Source organism: Vanessa atalanta, chromosome 5 (genome assembly GCF_905147765.1).
Source record: "Vanessa atalanta chromosome 5, ilVanAtal1.2, whole genome shotgun sequence".
Taxonomy (NCBI): Eukaryota; Metazoa; Arthropoda; class Insecta; order Lepidoptera; family Nymphalidae; genus Vanessa; species Vanessa atalanta.
The window spans coordinates 1,838,539-1,858,573 of record NC_061875.1 but is presented as its reverse complement, the minus strand read 5'-3'; the positions used below and the strand labels follow the sequence as shown (position 1 = coordinate 1,858,573).

At 32.8% G+C, this 20,035-nt stretch overlaps 3 protein-coding genes across 6 annotated transcripts in view; all 3 read right to left on the bottom strand.

The window, feature by feature from the left end:
* Positions 1 to 6,562, bottom strand: part of LOC125064316 (putative protein kinase C delta type homolog) — a 31,196-nt gene extending 24,634 nt beyond the window's left edge. For 2 of the 3 annotated variants that reach the window (XM_047671286.1, XM_047671288.1), the window contains exon 1: positions 6,455 to 6,562. In XM_047671286.1, coding sequence (XP_047527242.1) covers positions 6,455 to 6,547 — 93 coding nt within the window. In that variant the 5' untranslated portion in view covers positions 6,548 to 6,562. Of the gene's footprint in view, positions 1 to 1,399; positions 1,545 to 6,454 lie in introns of those variants that run through there. The other variant, XM_047671287.1, reaches the window with a different exon arrangement.
* A 903-nt stretch (positions 6,563 to 7,465) lies between these two features.
* LOC125064318 (odorant receptor Or2-like) lies at positions 7,466 to 11,790 on the bottom strand. Its single transcript, XM_047671291.1, has 8 exons — positions 11,611 to 11,790; positions 11,266 to 11,395; positions 10,711 to 10,915; positions 10,100 to 10,360; positions 9,097 to 9,196; positions 8,914 to 9,018; positions 8,115 to 8,270; positions 7,466 to 7,513 (listed from the first exon to the last, which is right to left on the bottom strand). The coding sequence occupies exons 1-8, from the start codon at positions 11,788 to 11,790 to the stop codon at positions 7,466 to 7,468; spliced, it is 1,185 nt and encodes a 394-aa protein (XP_047527247.1).
* A 2,931-nt stretch (positions 11,791 to 14,721) lies between these two features.
* LOC125064317 (ran-binding protein 3) lies at positions 14,722 to 19,952 on the bottom strand. 2 transcript variants are annotated; one of them, XM_047671290.1, is made up of 6 exons: positions 19,879 to 19,952; positions 19,141 to 19,266; positions 17,328 to 17,722; positions 16,635 to 16,775; positions 15,921 to 16,193; positions 14,722 to 15,528 (listed from the first exon to the last, which is right to left on the bottom strand). In XM_047671290.1, the coding sequence occupies exons 1-6, from the start codon at positions 19,895 to 19,897 to the stop codon at positions 15,124 to 15,126; spliced, it is 1,359 nt and encodes a 452-aa protein (XP_047527246.1). In that variant the 5' UTR covers positions 19,898 to 19,952; the 3' UTR covers positions 14,722 to 15,123. The 2 variants fall into 2 exon arrangements, with proteins under 2 accessions (XP_047527246.1, XP_047527245.1); XM_047671289.1 differs by lacking the exon at positions 19,879 to 19,952 and adding an exon at positions 19,371 to 19,505.
* Positions 19,953 to 20,035: the final 83 nt, after the last annotated feature.

The following is a 20,035-nucleotide window of genomic DNA, read 5'->3' as shown; positions in this document are numbered from 1 at the left end:
ATTTATAATTCAACTGACGAACATTGAACTTTGTTAAATGCTTAAGTGTGACGAAATCCGAAATTACTCTCCACAAGTGACCGACGCATTACTTTTTTATTGTTGTAATATTTCTTTCCACAGAGCTCAGACGCATAACCAAAGGTTTTACACGCTCTCAATGCATAAGATGGTTAACACTGCATGCTCTAAACTTTCAATTGAGTTTTTCTTAACAGAAACCTTAAGAATTTATTGGACCGAACCGGAATTTGACCTAGAACCTAGGACATGAAAATCTACAACATTATGATCTAGATCAAGAATCACTAGACCGACGAGCTGCTGATTATTATAAATAATTTAAATATAAATATTGGACAACATCGCATACATTACTCTGATCCCAATCTAAGTACCTAAATCACTTGTGTTATGGAAAATCACAAGTAACGACGGTACCACAAACACCCAGACCCAAGACAACATAAATCAAAATCTAATAAACTTTTTCTACATTGACTCGGTCGGGAATCGAAACCGGGACCTCGGAGTGGCGTACCCATGAAAACCGGTGTACACACTACTCGACCACGGGAAATTTTCACAATTTAAACAATCATTGTGAAAATTTTTGAGTCGCATGAAATTAGTTTGGCGGATACTTTGTAAGTTTTGTATGTTTGATGGTAATCAAATGAAACCCATTACTAAAGCGGTCACAGGTATTGTGATGATTTTGTGATTTTTAAAGCTGCTTCCAAGGCCAGTAGCGAGACAGAAGATTGGGCATATCTATTGCTCAAACGTCATCCATAAATATGATTTTAGTGAGTTCCAAATATTGTTATTAATACTAAAGAAGAGTGGCTTTTGGTTTTATGTGTGTGTGATTCCTGTTATTAAAAATGAAAATATGCTTGTATTATCAAGATTTATTTTTATCAATACTATATTGATTATGCTTAATATAAATGGTGAAAATAGCAAATATTTAGGTAAGTTTGAACAATAGGGCGAACTTTGTACAAGTGTATCATGGTGGGTTAGTTAAGTATCACTCATTAGTTATGCTACCGCTAATAATTTTTTTTTGCTCTATACATTATAGAAAGCAGTTTTAATTTTTAAAGGTAAGGTACTTTTATCTGCATTAAAGGATGCGTGATATCTATTTTCAATAAATAAAAAATAATTTATCTTATACACAAATTAAATGTTGTACTAAATGTAATTTTATTTTTGAAGGTTTTGCCCCGTACTACAAACAAAAGCATTAATATAGTAATCGATTAAGCAATGAGTTACCGTAGTTTATTCGATTACTAATTCCGAATTTTGGATTAAATTAAAAAGTTGATGCATTTATATATCTCGCTCGACATTTAAAACATAATTTGTGATACAATAGATAACATACCCGAAACAAACGAGACATCCCACTTCCGCCGAGGTTAATTGTCGGTACATCGCCAACTCGGACGCCAGAAGCGTACCCCAACTACCTACTTAATGATCTGATTTGTTTATTTACATTTTGTTTACACCAATATGGCGCCCTTACAAATGAAGGGACGCTATCACGCTACTAGATACGTCGGTATTCGCTAAGAAATCGTCGCAACCTCAAGGTCTCATATGAATTCTCTGGCATGAGTCCGATAGCTGCTGAAATGGTGTGAACGAATGGCTAATATTGTGAATTTGTTTGACATATTCGTATCTGACGAGGCCGCGTCATTGCGATCGTGACTCATTCAAAACTATTCATTCACCCAAAGTAATTCTGTATAACATTATAGTAATCGCAATTCAACCCTTATTAACTGCTTATAAAATATAAAATTGATTTATTACCAAATAAATAGGAGAAATAGGTAGGTAGCCTGGGCAAAACCTACACCGTAATGATCACTTTAAAAACAAAAGAAAAGAGTCAAAGATTGTAAAAATGTTTAATTATTATATTATTATCATTGGAAACAGTTCAAACGTAAACTACAACACAAAGACTGTTTTGATATCGACTGCATCAACCCATACTACAGGGTCGGTATTCAGTATTAAATTTTATTATTTTTTTAGGAATTTCGAAACCCATGATAGGTTTTGTTTTGATTCAATTAATTGTAAACTGCAAGTCACTCATCTACATTTGGCGCCAAAGTGATGAAACTTTATTTAAATGTAGTTTTTAATATCAAACAATTTACTTTATTTTAATATGGGGGCACCATGGCAGCATAGAATCTATAGTGATATCAAAAAATTTTGTAGTTTCAATAAGGTCCAACTCTTCCAAAGTTATTACATTAGTTTTACCATAATTTATATTTGGAGTAATAAATTTGATACATTTAGTTTTTAGTAATTAATAGTACTATAAATAATAATATATACTGAACCAATGTACTATTTCAGAGAGAGCATTGTTTACATAGTTTGTCGTTTTTTTATTTTAAAAATCAAGGTAGCGTTATCAGAAGACAGTACTATTATGTCCTTCTCATCCAAAATATAAGGTAGGTCATTTATATAAATGAGGAAGAACAATGGACCAATAATAAATCCTTGAGAACCCCCATATTTCCCCTAGACCCGAAAGATCGAAAGGTATGAAAACAAAAAAGATTAAGTGCGGCCCTCGTATCAATATATAATTTGTTTAATTGCATTTTGGAAACATACAATTTTTGATTACACAATGTACAACCCGCACAGTCGTATATAAGCTAACTTCGGGAACCAGTAAAACACTTCACTTTTTACACTGACATTTTATTCTTCACGTATACATTATTATTTTTGAACTGAATACACAAACATTTCTCGAACATTAGTATTTACAACAATACCAAACGTTAGCGCGATTGAATTTTAGTACAGTGACATATATTATTTAAATAATAAAACATATTAGAAATGACTTTTAACTAAATACTTTTTGCATAGCTCTGATCTGACGTTGTATTTAAAAACTTACACCTAATGACACTAATCGAACTATAGCGAGATTATACACACATAAAAAAATGCATAAGTGAAGTATATATATATATAAGTTAAAAAAAAGAAGTTACATTAGCTATATAATTAAAATATATAAAACAATTGACAAAATAAAACAAATTAACAACGCTTAAGAATAATTAAATGAAATTAAGCACAATTGTTAAAAATCCCATATGAATTAAAAACAATAAAAAAATGAACTTTAATAAATATTATATAAAATCGTATATTATATAAAGAGACAGAGACAAAGAGCGAGAGAGAGAAAAGTTTCCTGGAGGGGACGAAACCCTTTATATGTTATATAAGCATTTAATTTGCTTTCCGTTTGCTTTCTAAAGTTTTTAATAATTAAAAACCAGCCATACGTTACATTTTATTGTGCGGACCATTCTACTATGAGAATTTACAATACATTCGACGATTCCATCAAACGTTTAACGCATTAGTTCCCTCTATTTATATCCGTGCATTTACTCTTCGATACTACGCCACTCAACCTTGATTCTTACCCAATTCCCCTGTACCATTCCAGTTTACCAGATGGCATGATATCTGTAATCGATTTCCATTGATTTAGATCGTTAATAATTGTCGTGTAAATTGGAAATAAGCAGACTCTAGTTCACATCAGGGAACGGTTTACATTAGTGCGCCAAAATGTATATTCATATAATGTAATTATATTTGTGTTGTATTGCAATGTGAGTTCGACCAATTTCTTATTAAAGATGTTCTAGTTTAGATTTAGAAAAAACACTAAATTATTTAAGGCAAATTAAAAGTAACAAGATTTATTTTTATATACATACATATACTACATCTATACTAATATTATAAATGCGAAAGTAACTCTGTCTCTTAAACTTTCACGGTCAAACCACTGAATTTAAATTTAAATAAAATTGGTATGAAGCAAGCTTGAAAAACTTTTGATGTCTAACACATGTCGATGAACTCCTTAAAGGCGAGCTAAGCCGCACATAACCACCAGTTATAACTATATGGGCGAAATTCATCAATTCCATTTTATATAAGTACATAGATTAATTTTTAGTTTCATATCTCTACTTTTATATAACACAGTTTAAGTTATTTAAATATGTACCCTCTTTTATTAAAATATATACGATATTCACGTATTAGAGACTAGAGTTTCGTATCATATTAATTCATAAGATTTTTTTTCTTTGTTTTATATATAACCTAGTATGTGTACATTTATTAATGTATATCGATTAATGAATGATTTATTAATTTATTGGGATTGAAGCTTACTTCATTGCAAAGTTCATCAAATTCAGATTAATAGTTAGCTGTGAAAGACAGACACACAGAGTAACTTTGCTATTTGTAGAATAGTTATAGGTAATATTATTGTATGCAATGACTGATTTTCGTTCGACACAAAGGATTCTTTCATGGAAAGTTAACTTATTGTTTAGGTAGGTAAGTTGGGCTATAGTCTCTAACATTTGTACCTGCCAGGTACTGTTTATTTCAGTCGGGGCAATATTCATCTTATGTTTGTCATGGTAAATTTCAGCGTCGGCTTTATCGGCACAGAAATTATTATAGTACACAGGTCTCTCTCATAGTCAAGAGGGCTCAGGCGTCGGAAGTGCTTTTGAAGTCATTCAAACTTGGGTACTCGAGGAAATAAATTTTGTTTGACTGGGTTTATATGCAAAGCCATGTAACCTAAATTTTGCCCTATTTTATAATTTCTTAATAAGTTACCTTTATGGAAGCATTTCATCCCTTTGTTCTCGGAACAATATGTAGATCCAGGACTCAAGCTTTCACCGTGATTCACTTATTAATAATCAAATTTTGAAAAGATACTTAAAAAAAATATTCAAATGTAGAAAAAATAAGTATCTAAAAGTAAAGAAAAAAAAAAAAACTTTAAGTTCAAATAGACTTTATTTCTGTATCGTAATTTAGAAACGTATATTGGAAAGAACCGGCAAGATAATTAGAAGCAATTTTTTCATGAGTCATATAAATTTAATAATTATATACATTTTTTTATGTATCCTGTAATTAAATCAATGAATACTAAATCCAAGCTCTTTTATCACCTACATAATCTTGTACGGTACAATAAGCCTTATTTATTAGTACTTTTTAACATGAGCTTTAAAATGATTTATTGGTAAACGTAAAATGGTCGTTGAAATGAATTTATAATCGGATCCCTGCCCCGCAAACGATATATTAATATTACGATCGTGTATCTTTACTTTTCGTGTTTATACATCGTTAGTCATCTATAGATATATAAAATAACATGTCTGACTGACTGTTTCACTGATTAACCACGAAATCTCAGACAATATAACAACTACAAACTTCAAATTTGGCAGAAAGGTTCCTTATAGGGTGTAGACATCCACTAAGAATTTTACGAAACTCCACCCCTTTGGGGGTACAACGGGCGTTGGAAGTTTGTGTTTTCTAAATTTCTCGCGGTTAAAACCGCAGAATCAGCTAGTTTTTCTATAAAAATATTGCATGTAACAATAGATATACATGATATCGTGACTCAACCGTAAGTATCCTTTGTTTTATAATATATCTGTCTGACCTGTTGTCCGTGCTTTTGGTATGTCTTATACTAATTCTAGTTTAGTAATTTAATGTACCTGTTTTATTTCCATTTAGCATCAAAATTACAAACCATTTTTTGTTTGTCTTCCTTCTTGTACCGTAAGTATACTACACACGTCCTGAGAGAAGTCTCTGGTTCCAAGTTTACAAAGAGTGTAAACAGCACGTTTCTGAACAATGATTACCTTTTTATGACTGAAGCGTTAACCCAATATACTTAATACCCAAAAGATATATACATATATAGCACTTGATTGTAACACTATACATAAAAAAAGGTAAATTAACTTTCAAATTTGCTTAAAATGTACACATATAGAATTGGTAAAATATACAAATAATTACCTATATGCAGTACGAATTATTTATATAAACATGAGTGATTAATTAATAAATTCATTCAAATGTCGTTATCCGAGTATTATATATAAAATTATAGAGAAACATACTGCTTATATATAACATCATTTTTGTTTATTAAGGATATTTTTACATCACTAAAAAATGTATACACTAAATGAAACTAAAAATATTAACACCAATTTATTTGTGATAAGGTTTAATACGATATTGTTATTTTGTATGTAAAATAATAAACAAATAAACCAAGGAAAACTGATAATGTTTTTATAACATCAATGAAAGTAAACCAGGGCAAAAGCTTTTAAGCTCACGCTTCTAGTTACAACGCAGACGCATGACATGACTCGACGGTACAATACGCTCCTTCCTTGTTTTGTTACAAAATAGATTGCTATGTGAAGGAAGATCAAACTTAACCTAAGTTTGAAATATTGGAACGATTTCTACGATAAATTGTCAGTATTGTTCGTAATTTAACGATACTTACGTTTTCAGCATATAGACGCTGGTAAGCGGGAGGGCGCGTGCGCGGCGGCGCGGGCGAGGTGCGTCGGCGCGCCCCCCCGCCGGTGAATATCATCGGCGCGAGCGCATCGTCGCCGTAGACTCTGCACGCGCACCCAACGCACGCCGCGCCGCCTCCGACAGGCGACAAGCGAGAAACACGCTGCTTCGCCTACCCGTACCACCCGCAGTCGCGTATTTATAAACGAAATTCCACGCGCGCTATTCGCAGCCGGATACAACTTTTTACACGACTTTCGGCACTTACGACGTACGGAGCACTGAAGAGGCGGGTTCCTGGATTGTCTACCGGAGTCCGTGAGTCAACCGCCTCCGCCCGCCTTCGTTCGACGAGATTTTAAACGATATACAAAAATGCCACTCTTAAAATAATTACAAGTATATGAGAATGTTGCGGCAAATAAATGATAGAGATACTATTTATAGTGAGTTGAAAATCTTTATTATTTTCAGATTCCGAGAACAGACAACTGTTGTCGGTTTTCTTAACATCACAATAATTGAGGAAAAACAGCAAACAATTTTATCGTTAATACTCATTAGTAATCGCCATTTATCAGTAAACTAGAATGGAAACGAGCTGAAAAATATAATATTACTGATTTAACGATTTTGTTACTTTGTGAAATGTAAATTTCTTATTTATTAAATTTTAATTTATATTGTTTTTGATACTTGGTCAAAATAATGATACAAATTAAGTACTTACAAAACACATTTTGTAATTATAAATCAAATCATTTTAATGTGTTAAAATAACATTATTATTAAATAAACAGACTTGATCTCTTGATTAAAATTAAAATACTCTTATTTAAATGGCAATTTATGAATTTGCTAATACTGAGTTGATTAACTTCTTCCATAACATTTCTGTAATTATTTTTTTTAAATAATTACCTTACAAATAAACAAGAATCCTTACAAATAAATCGTGAACTCATACTTTATTTTTTTTTATTTAAACGAATTATTATTTACGATTAAGAATAGTAAAGAGTGCGTAGGAGGACCTTAAGACCTGAAAAGAAACAAAAATATTTTACAACAGGATCCCAGAAAACGTTCCAAATACGTCTGTTGCCAAATTAAAACAAAAATAAAGGTACGATTGTGCGCATACAATTAATGAGTTCATTGGGAATGAAACGATTGACTCCTATTCTTTGTGATATCGAATATATGTGAACAATAACAATTTCACAAAAAAAGCCCGCTGAGTTCCTTCGAAGGTTTTTCTCGAGCAGGTTATTTATTTTTCCGAATCAGTGGTATCTGAATTTGACAAGTATCTGTAATGCTTCTATAAATACTAATATTATAAATGCGAAAGTAACTCTAACTGTCTGTCTTTCTGACGCTCTTCCACGGACAAACCACTTAACCGAATTTGATTAAATTAGGTGTGAAGCAAACTTGAACTCCAAGGAAAGACATGGTGTACTTTTTTGTGCCTAAAATCTGGCGACCAACACCTAAAAGACGAGCGAAGCCACAGGCGACAAGATGTATTGAATAAAGAAATTTGATTCGATCGTAATAAAAATATATCTTTAATTAATAGGTTTATAAAACTTCGACGATAAATGTATATCACTACTATAAAAAATATATATTCTTACAGATATATAAGTGTCCACAGATAATGGGATTACGCGGGCTATGCGAGGCTCGATCATACGTTTGCAACGTTCCATCATCACAATCAGGCGACGACGGAAACCAGGAGAGAGTGACAACCAATCCGACTGATAGATTGACTCGTTCACCAGCTCACTCTAAAGTAATAAAACAGCTTTTAAAACTAAAAATAATAATAGTGCTATAGTAAAAATGTAAGCGAAAATTGCAAATACTTATGATAATAGAAATAGTAATTTCTGTTTCTATGTTCACTTGGTTGTAGAACTTTGTGGAAGCCTGTCTGGCTATCAATTTCTTTTTTACATTAACAGCCTGTAAATTTCCCACTGCTGGGCTAAGGCCTCCTCTCCCTTTGAGAAGAAGGTCTAGTAACCCACTCGTCAAATATTTTACCGCCAAACAGCAATATATAGTATTGTTGCGTTATCTTGTTCCGGTTTGAAAAGTGTGTGAACCAATGTACTAGGGACATGCATATATCTTACCTTCCATAGAAAGCGGTACATTGGTCATCTACGGAATGCTTAATATTTCTTACAACGTCTCAATATTATGTTGGCAATGGTAACTAGATACCGTCAGTTGCCCATTTTCTCGTCGACCTTTACACATTATCTTATAAAAAGCTAGTGTTCGAGGAAATTCGGCCAAATATTTACCACCAACTCAAATTAGATTGTGATTTCTTTCCACTATACAGGATAAGAGGCCTATATCTAACAGGCAGCTGGTTTAGTCTATTTTAAATTATTTTTATTACGAATATAATATACCTACTTCAACTCTAAGATGTGTTCCGTAATAACAGTAAATAAACAGCTGCGCCAGCATACAGCCAAGGTACATAGCCATTGACACAAATTCTGCCGAAAATAACGGAAGCTGAAAAAATTTTTACAAAAAATTAATTATTTTTGCCTTTGTTTTCGAAAAAGATAAAATGGGCTTGTTGCTACTTACTCCGACTATCTTATACAGAGTCATGCAAATGACCCACGCTACAATAAAAAACTGGACAATCATTGCTTCGCTGAATATTGATTCTATTTCATGGACATACCTAAAAAATATATAATATATAAGTTTTTCTAAAATGCTTGTTTTGTAAAACCAGGTTGGAAATGTTTGTTATTTTATTTAGGTCAAGTCTTGCAAGCCGAATCAGAAATTATCTTATATTGCAAAATTAAATCTGTATATGTTAGCTCTGTATATGTTTCAATGAATATACATTTTTATCGTTAGCATGATCTGATTCTATACACAGAATTGGCTCCAGACGAGGGAACTTCTCAACGCTTAACAGCTTAGGCACGATTTTTTTATAAACATGCCTGTCTTTTAGTATACCTAATTATTGCCTACATAGAAGATAAATAATAAATAAATACATTTGGCCGAATTTTTAACATGACATCTTATTATATATGATGTTAGGGATTTGCCGAGTGGCAAAGATACCTCGCAATAATAATACGATATGTCCGATCGACCAATCGGAAGATCTAGAAAGACTCAGATCTGGGAAAGACATCAAGGGGCCAATTCTACAAAGTTATAATGATTACGATACGTTCCCGATTCTATTTCGTTTCAACTTTAACTATTATTCACAAAAATATTTCTCAGCTGAATCGTAACTAGAAACCAATTCTGCTAATTTATAATGGTTACAATACATTCCCGATCGTTGTGTAAGAAGAATAGGGATACGGCTGAAGGACAACGGTTACTTTTCGATTCGATTGCGATAAAATTACATATTGTTATTAAAAATTGGCACCCAGACTTTACGTGTAACACTGTCATATCCAATATTTATTTGTCACAACACAGGAATCAAAGCTTTGAGTCTCATTTGAATGAGCTAACAACTGTTCCCGACAGACAGCTATTCATTAAGCCATATTACTATACTGTTGCGTATTCATTTTCATAAAATATAATAATTCAATGAAATTACCATACAATCTTCTCATAATGCTTTATACACTGGACAATCTTTTTGTGTAAAATTTGCCTTAATTCCAAATCGTCATCGGCAAAATGCTTAAGAGCTCCTTCGTATTGAAATTCGTCGGCAAGATGTTCTAAGTTATATCTTAAAATTTGTAATTGAATTGTAGCAAAAGCATAAAATGCAACGATTGTACAGTCCATCGTAACATGTCCGTAACCTTGTAATGATATGAGTACGCCCAAGTAAGTGGCAGCTATCTCAAACCTAAAAATTAAATAACAATATTTCTAGTGAAACAATAAACGCTAGTTATCTATATATAACAATTATAGCCTAATTTTTAACAATAAATTCCATATATAATAAGAAGTAAAAAAATACCGAAATAATAGGGCTGTTCGTGGTTAGTACCAGCTGCTCATTAATTTCGGCAAACTGTCAAACTGCAGTTTGAATTGCTCAGTTCAAGTTTGGAGGGTGAGTATAATAACAGACGCAAAACGCATGACATCTTAGTTCTTATGATTAGCGGCAACGCGAGGTGGCTGATTTAATCTTAGTCGAAACTTATTGTTTTAAACAAAAATAACTTCTACAAAGATTTTTATACTTACGTTGGCGAGACGCTTGTATCGAACGGTACATACCCAGTAAGATAAACGTCATTACCTAAGGCTTTATCTATGAGTGGATAGGCTATAAAAAGGACGCTACAAATGAATATTGCAATATGATAGAACATTAAAAGGCGAGACATCGATAGGGCATTTGATCGCATCATATCTTCGTGGCAAGCGTTCTTTGGAGCAAAAAGTGAATCTGTAACAAACAATGTTAATTCTTACATATTAGAAAAAATAATTTTAAACATAAAAAAACCTTATTATTTCCATATGAACTCGAATATTCCAAACGTTCTTAAATAAACGAATCAAAATAAAAAAGTCCTGTGACAAATAAGATTCTTGCAATCATTTCAGAAACCATTCTACATTATTCTATAAGGTTTTACAAAATATAAATCTACCACAGAAAACCACTCTGGGTCTATAGACAATCGACCAGAAACTTAATAGTTGTTGTTTTCCAACAAATAAATGACATATGTAGTAACTAAATAAATAAAAATATTAGATAATTAATAAAATACGTTACAGTAAAATACTCACCATTGATTAAATTAATAACATTATCAACGCGTTTTACTCGGACATTAAATGATAATTGTTTCCCAAGAGTGTTCAAAGTTGTGAGCAATATAAATAGAGTTCCGACTAGCTGCTTTGTACAGTTTCGAGCCTAAAACGAAAGAGTTTTAATCTATGCATCCTTTCTTAATAATATAAATAAGAAAGTGAATTTATTTGTTAAGCACTCAAGATTTAAACTCAATCGACGATCATGAAATTCTACATATACGATGTCAGGGGTGCAAAAAGGACATTATACCATGGAATAGAGTCGAGAAGCCTTTGCCCAGCAGTGGGATTATTAAAGACTTATGCTTTACTTGCCTGTATTGCGCGTATGATATGTTGTAAGTTATATGCAACTACGCAAATCCAAATAAAAATACGATAATAATAATGTAATGTGTCTTTCCATTTGACATCTCTCTTAGAAACAATTTTAAAATACCCAACTCTCGCCAAAGCGTTAAAGTGGGATTGAAATGCTTGAAAACTTTCGTACATTTTGTGTAGATAATAACAAATGTTTAGGTTTTATATAAATCTGATAAACGAAAATTTTGAGCTACAGGATGTTGAGAAAAAATATGCATAGTTATATTGTACATTAAATGACAGTTATTAATTCATAAGTCACATTGTTTATGTTATTGTTTATTATGTCACTCAATTAATGTTATTTCTAATACAACGAAATTAAATCCTTTGAAAACGGTAGATAAAACTACTTTAGGAAAATTGCAATGCCTAACATAAACAGTCAACAGTACATAACCCAATAAAAAGGTTATGGCACCGTAATTACAGCTATGATTGCATTATTTGTATTCTTAATTAAATGCATACTTGTATATAAGAGTAATATAGTAAGGATTTACTTTTAAAGGAAATGCTAACATGCTGTATTATTATTTTTTTAAAGCTGATGTTTTATATTTTGGTAAATCACACATATCATAGAACTTATTCTTTTGCCACATTTAAATATTTAATGTAATAATTACTCTGTAGCATAAAATTAAATGATTTGTGAATTTAAGTGTCATTAGACTCATTAGCTTGTACTAATTAATTTTTCGATTCTATAAGTAATTATTCTCTCTCTATACCGTAGAGAAATAAATATATCTTTGATTTTGTTTATCGGTGAATGTCCGTCCGTTAAACTTTTTATAAAAATTGGTAAACTGTACAAGTAGATGTAGTACTTATTACAGTTCCTTAAAATAGAGGTAATGTTATTTTTGATTATAATATATTAATATTGTCTATAGTTTGAAAAACCATCAATCATCTATCGTGGTTAATAGTTGCAACTAGTATATTTAATTTTACTTCAGTGTAACTTAGCCATATGTGTATATTAAATGAACTATTTTTCCAATTTATTTTGTACGGAATCACCAATCTCCTAGTCTGAGTTGACATTGCCGGTTATCGAAACTTGTAATTTGTATTGTGATTGGAACATTCTTTAAAAAGAAAATATCGTAGTAAGTATATAATTAGGTGTGAGTTCAATTAAAATATGGTCAGAGTCTCATTAGTGATTTTATAGGAATAGGTATATAGTTAAAAACATATTTACTAGTTTCTTTAGTTTATTTGTTGCGCTGTATATACTTTCTTTCCTATTTGTAGGGTTATTTTTAAAATAGACAAACAAGATAAGTTATTTTCTTCTTTATTAATGTATGCCAGCCTAACTGAACAATTATAACTACTGACGTGTTTTGGATCAAATTAATTTAACGATAGCAAAATACAACTAAGATCACTTTAAAACGTAATATAAAATACTGTATTTTGATAATAGAAACAATTGATCTATAGATGATAATTTATTATTAAAAATATATTATAATATTTTGCAACACGTTTGCTGGTATGACTGAAATGGACATTACTGATCCAGTGGCGTAGCTAGGTGGGCAACGGCCCCAGTGCATAGGAAAAGAATCGGGCACTCACCCCCTCTTTCTACCCCCTCTTTAACTTATATTGCCCTTCAAAATTATAGATATAAAAATAAAAAAAATCTTGTGATTAGGGTCGAGGTTTTCTAGCCTTAGGAGCTGGCGAGTTGGCAGAGCCGCTCTTCTCAGAGCTTAGGTTAGAGGGCCCCCTTAGCTCCGGGGCCCTGGTGCACTGTACCACCTGGCCCTACGATAGCTACGGCACTGTACTGATCTATTTTAGACGAGGCATAATAATAATGAAGTTAATGAAAATTGAAATTATAGAAGGTAATGAAGTAAAAAAATTTCCCTCTACAAGATTAAAATAGAAGGTGAAACTGAGAAATTTTGTTTAAGCTATTTCTTGCCAGGTAGTACTAGAAAAGTTTAAGAGGATATGTATATATACATATATAATATTTACTTCGAATATCTCAATTAACATGAAAAGAGGTTATTAAAAGTTTTGTTAAATGAGTAATTCTCATGGTATTACAATCGTGAACGATCACTACCTTGAGGTCAGAAGATGATCGTTCAGGCTTGGCTTGGCTCCAAAAAAGCGTTTACGCGAGTAACTTTCACGGACGGTGCACTACATCACAAGAGTCCTCAAGTGCTGCTGAATCACCTCGTATGATACGTTAAGATATCTCCGCGCTATGCCAATGGTCATCTCCACTGCGAACACTGAAATACTTAATTGTCTAGCCATGTACAACAGTCTGAGAGATCGACAGGCGCCAACTACAGAGGCAACTTCCTCCCTTTGTCACTTAAGATGAGGCACCAGCCTGTGCATGGCACAGTTGTGGAACACTATGGCATATCGAAGTGGTGTACCTCAATACCTAAAAATAACTATTTGTGGAAAACTTGTGGAAGTCACTGGTTTAGTCACTACTGCTCATCGGTATGTTTGGGCGTTCCGCAAGGATCAAATTTGGAATCATCTCAATTTTTGTTGTAACTAACTAATAACACCTAGTTTCCAAATTCGCAAATTTAAAACACACTTCCTGGAACACGCCATTCGTTTCTATAATAAGATTAAACAGTTATTTTAAATAAATTAAATAAACTTGGCCTATTAAAAAATTTAAAGCTCACATCAAAAAACATTGATTAAAAAAACGTGGACTAGTATTTTTTGATTACTTGGTAGGATATATAACAATTTAATTGTACTTTACTGATATAATCTGTAATTGGAATGTTTTCTTTTCAGTAGAATCTACTTTCCGAACCGGTGGTAGTTTTACATTTAATTCAACACTGCAACATGACGATTCAAAAGTGCATACGAGAACCGCAGTTTTTATCGCCATTTTTCCAATATGGCGGCACGAGCGACGGATACGAGATGCCAAAGTTAAAATTCGAATGTATCAGCAAGTTTAGATTGTTGACGTGACAAGCGTGAACGTATTGTTTTTGTTAGAAATAATGGTCACAGATAAAAAATAAAATAAGCAGATACAAGTAAGACTCTTTATTGTTATTATATTTCAGAAAATAAATCACATGTTTATGTATTTGGTATTCAGCTTCGGCCGAATCAAATGTTTAGTGAATTCGCATTGCAAACATTGGAATGTTTTGTAACAATCGCCAAACTGATTTTTTTTTATAACTAGGTATATAGATGTAGATTATTCATACTAAACACAATGTATCCAATCAGGTCTTCTTTTAGATAATAGATATTACTTTAATACTATACCAACACTTCATTATGCTTTATTAATTTAATCATAAATATCCCTACTCTTTATTTACTTCATTAAATTTATAGCTTTTAGCAAGGAATTGATTAAATGAAGTTCTTATTTCAAGATAACATCACATAATTTTACACTGAGACATTTATTTACACTCACTAACATTCTTGGCACTGTCTCTTAGATGAAGTCTCATCATCGACAGGTTCTTTCCGTTTTAGTGCTTTAGTTTCTTTATCTTCGGACATATCTTCGCTCATGTTAGATTTTTCATCGTCAGTCTTATCATCTGAACAGTGTAGTCTATTTTTTGTGACATCACCTTGCCTGTTTGTTGGGGCATCTTCTGTCAGTTGTTCTTCGTCAAAATTAGAGCCTTCGTCTTCCTGATTTGAATCATCTACAGACTTTTCAAGGTAATCGATTTCATCAGCAGCTGCCTCCAATCTCTCGGCTGATCTTTGTGAGTTTTCGTCTTCTTTGGGGCTAATGGAACTACGCTTACTGAGTGAGATCCGCGCCATTAGTGCCCTGTGTAACTGGGAGATGTCAGCCGGCGCTCCCTAAAACATTTTACAGATAGACATTAATTCTTGGTGCTTGCTCAGTGTTACCTACTAAGCATTTGGTAAAAGATTTAATGTAATCCTATTAATTCATGGAGAATAATCTAGAGGATTACTTAATTATTTAACATTTAGTTTAGGTAATTTCAATAGTAGTCTTATACATACATACTAATATAATACCTGTGAAAATAGCAAACACTCTTGACATTTCCTAATGACTAAGCAAGTATATTTACAGTTATTGTATTGAATACTGTAGTAATAAATCCATATTTACACCAACGGCATCTTATTGCCAAGGATCTCGTAACGACAATATTGCATGCACTTTCAAACGAATTCGCACATGATACAATTACATTCATTATATACTATAAGACACTAACCATGATTAGGAAGAGTTTAACTTGCTGCTGAGCATCGGCAGCCGTTATCCGGAGCGACTTGTTCCCCGCGCGCTCCACCACCATGTCGGGCCACAGCTTGGTGTTGAGCACGACGCGCAGCGAGCCCGCCACGCGCGCCACGAGCCGCGCGCCGCCCGCCGCCGCGCCCCCCGCGCCCCCCGCGCTGCCCGCCGCGCCGTCGTTGAGCCGCAGCACGCCCCGCCCGCGCTCGCGCCAGCTGCCGCTCTCCCAGGCGAATAGTCTACATGATATCTGACAGAAGGAACATTACATAATATTATACATTTTTCATTTGTTTTTCGTTCGTGTTTAGTATAGGGTCGCAGCTCCTGAGGTCCTGCGTGCAATCCTCAGGTCGGGCCGATAATAAAGGTATTGGGTTCACTGTCGAACAATTCTCAGTAACATCCCGGAGTCTGGAAGTTCGAAGTGTGTACTCTTCTGTACCTTTGAGAGCACGTAAAGCTGTTGCTTCTGCGGTTGAAGTCTTTCCGGTCGTGTCGCATTTGTCGTCCCATCGGATTATAAGAGTGAGGAACAGAGATTTGTGCACTATAATATGATCTGCGTAGTAAGGCTGTCGTGGCTGAGGACGCTTATGAGGACATCATAATAATTCGTTAAAGACGAGAAGTTTGATCTCTATAAACTTTTATCTTGTTTGTGGTTAAATAACAGTATGCATGAATTTACCTGGAGCACATTAATTTCATCCTCCTCGCCGGTCATGGTACAGTAGGAGGTGGGGGGCGGCGGTCGCGCATGTGAACGTTCGTACTCAGCCGCCGCCGCCGCGAGACCTTCTCCACCTTCCGCGGCTGCCTCGTCTTGTACCTGAACAGAATATATTATTTCGATAAATCTTACTTGAAAACTGTTTTTTTTTAATTAACTAAAATTTAATCGGAATTCATTTATGTATATAATTTAAATCAGTCACATACAAATCAAAGTGCCCAAGTGTTTGAAAATTAACTTTTCGGAACTAGCTATTACGGCAACATAAGATATTGACTATCGTTTCGATTATTGGCACTAAATTAACATGTTTATCATTTTTTCTTGTTAGAATAAAAATGTTCTTTATTTTATTCAATCAGGCAATTTCGAGGCAGGTTTCGACGTATTGTGCTTATTATTAATACATTTTTTTAAAAAGCTGCTCTTTTCACTTCAAATTCATTTTTTTTTATGGCAAATAATATCTTAAAAATATTTAGCAAATTGTTTGTCGTATATAAATACTGAAAATTCAATGGACGCCTATTACGACATCCGTCCAACATTCAAATTAAAGTCAAATTATTTAATCTAACTGAAAGTAACTCTTAGTTACTACAGTTGTTACTGAAAAAATGAGTATGTAGATTACACAACATAACTTACTGGAACATTTTCTTTTACTGCCGATGCCACGGCACTAGTGAAAAGCAGCTCGGATGAACCATTTGAAGAGCTGTGATCTATGGATGCTTCACCATTATTTACAGTTTCTTTAATCACTACCCTCTCGCTTAAATTCTGACCAAACACAAAACCACTTGAGGATGTGCTTGTAGTAGGTTGCGCTGGAGCTGGAACTGATGTTGTGGTTCTTGGAGCAACACTACTAGATCCTAAAGGAACAAACTTTGGTGCTTCTACATCTTTTGTTTCGTTTAGTCTGGTATCGACCGATGTTACTGTTTCATTCTTTTTCTCAGCATTGCCTCCTTCTGGCTCAGACACTTTGAGAAAGGGATTGTTTCCTGGTTTTAGTTGTGGTGGACGCAGAACAGATCCTGCAAATAATTATTTTGTATTAACAATTGTGTATTTAAAACCATTATTGTTCTAAATGATAGTTGTGAATTTAAAACCATTATTGTTCTAAACGATAACCCGGAGATGTAAGGTTTTTTTTAATGATAAATTACCCTGGAAATTATAAAAAGTTAATTTATTTATTCGTCCCCGGTATTTAGCACAAGTGATCGCGTATGCGTAATTCTTAGTTGCAGAGGATAGGTGAGCATCATGTTAAAAAAAGAGATGGCTCAGTAGCAGTACGAATGCGATATTACCACTAAATTTTGAATATTTGTCATAACTAATTAAAATACCAAATATAAAGAGTAGACTAAATAAATTTTTGAAAACTACAAATTTGCCATTTTGTTAATCTATCTAATTCCTTCCCCCATTATATATATCTTATATTTTTCCCCATTTGTGTACAAAAACTTCTAGTAGAATTAGTAAATTTTCGAGAATTTTAACCATGATGAAGACGAATATTGTGTTTATTTTCTGTTCAAGGGTTTGGAACACATTGAACTTGTGTATCAATACAAAAGTATAGTAAATGATTATGGCACTGATAAGTTGGTATATCAGCAAGACGACATACATATAAGTAGAACACAACTGGTAACTCAGCTTTCATAACTCAACAACACATTTTTTTTAATTTTCTACAAGCACAGAAACTTAAATAGCTACCAAGAAATTATGTACTTACTAATATTTCCAAATATTAAAATATGATTCCCAAATATTATAAATTATCAGTTAGATATTAACTTCTACAAGAATTTAGCCTAGTAGGAAAGTGTGAGTCCACTCCCTATAGTGGACACCTTCACATTTAAAATAAAATAATTAAAGTTTGGTGCTTATTGGGAATGTGTGCCACAATGTGGAGTGTGGATTCACATATGTGGCAGATTTTTATCTGACACATGCAGATTCTCACTATTTTTTCATCGCTGGGCACAAGATGTATTTACAATTATAAGCACAAATTAAGCACATGAAAATTCAGTGGTGTTTGCTAGCGTTAGAATCGCATCCGTGTTCTAATCATCCTAGCTCAACTTGATTAAAATTGATGTTGCACAAATAATATTTAACATCATTAGAGTTTATATTCACTTATTATATTTTCTTCGTAAATAACCAAATCATATATAATTAGATTTTTTATTTCTTTGAAAGAATAAATCAATACCCTACCTTTGCACACAAATAAAATTAAAAAACTAATAAACCATATAATAACCATGCTATGACATTTACTATATTATATTCCTATAATAATTCGATGGTTAAAACATATAAAACATTTTCGAACTAATATTGAAGCATAAATTATTTTTACCACTTTGCATGTGTTTATAATTTTAAACTGAATTAAAATAATCATAATAAATTAACATACCAAATGGGTTACAGCTTTTGCTTGAACTAGAAGCGAAACTAGAAGTCCCAAATCCGCCAAGACGAGGTTTGGCAAGGACCACTCGAGATTGTGATTGTCCATTGTAAAAGTCTTCAGGTGTTTTACCTAAAAGTCAGGTTAAAATCCTAGAATATATTCTCTATGCAATTCGAGACTCCAAAATTTGTTACTCTAAAATTTTCCATATCTTTTTGATAATGTTTACTTACAAGAGTTACAAGCAAACACAAAATACGCCATTTCACATTTTACAAGGAAAAACCATTAAAATTAAAGAATTGTAATGCAGTCAGTAAAACAATTAACTGGTATTACGATTTTCAAAAACACTAAATTATAACTTTTTATCTCATTTCTGCTTCTATTTAAGAGAAAAGTGTAAAAAACAACACAACATTCAAACGTTCGGAGGTATTATTACCAGTAGATCATGTTTACGGAAAAAACGACTAATAATTTAAGATTTTTAACTGAGCGATCATAATATATTGAATTGTATTGTATTTATTATAAATATAAGGCAAAGTGCACCTTAGATGAATTTAAAACAAAAAATGCTGATGTTATAAAGTATGGTTATCTGGAACGGTGGCTTAAAGTGTAACCTCTATAGGTAGCCTTTAAGAGATACGATATGGTAAAAATATGAATAGATTCACATTTTCAATAAACTAGCATTAGAAATTATAACTGTTTGTACGAAATAAATCGACATACCTTGCTTAGCATCTGCCATTGTCGAATATTCACAAAGACAACACAGATTATAACAACAATACTAAATAGTTATAAAATGCGTAATGCAGCTTAAACGTGGGCTGCCAGCATAACTTTTTAATGTTTAGGGTTATTAAATATTTAAATTTACCAAGAA

What these genes read in the sequence shown, in the direction of transcription:
- LOC125064317 (XM_047671289.1), bottom strand. Translation starts at nt 19,401, where the DNA reads ATGGCGTATTTTGTGTTTGCTTGTAACTCTT. An exon ending in TGTGTTTGCTTGTAACTCTT is followed by an intron (nt 19,267 to 19,370) that starts GTAAGTAAACAT and finishes CCTGACTTTTAG; the next exon opens with GTAAAACACCTGAAGACTTT. An exon ending in CAAAAGCTGTAACCCATTTG is followed by an intron (nt 17,723 to 19,140) that starts GTATGTTAATTT and finishes AATTATTTGCAG; the next exon opens with GATCTGTTCTGCGTCCACCA.
- LOC125064318 (XM_047671291.1), bottom strand. Translation starts at nt 11,790, where the DNA reads ATGTACGAAAGTTTTCAAGCATTTCAATCCCACTTTAACGCTTTGGCG. An exon ending in GAACACATCTTAGAGTTGAA is followed by an intron (nt 8,271 to 8,913) that starts GTAGGTATATTA and finishes TTATTACTTTAG; the next exon opens with AGTGAGCTGGTGAACGAGTC. An exon ending in CTGTGGACACTTATATATCT is followed by an intron (nt 7,514 to 8,114) that starts GTAAGAATATAT and finishes GTTTCTTTTCAG; the next exon opens with GTCTTAAGGTCCTCCTACGC.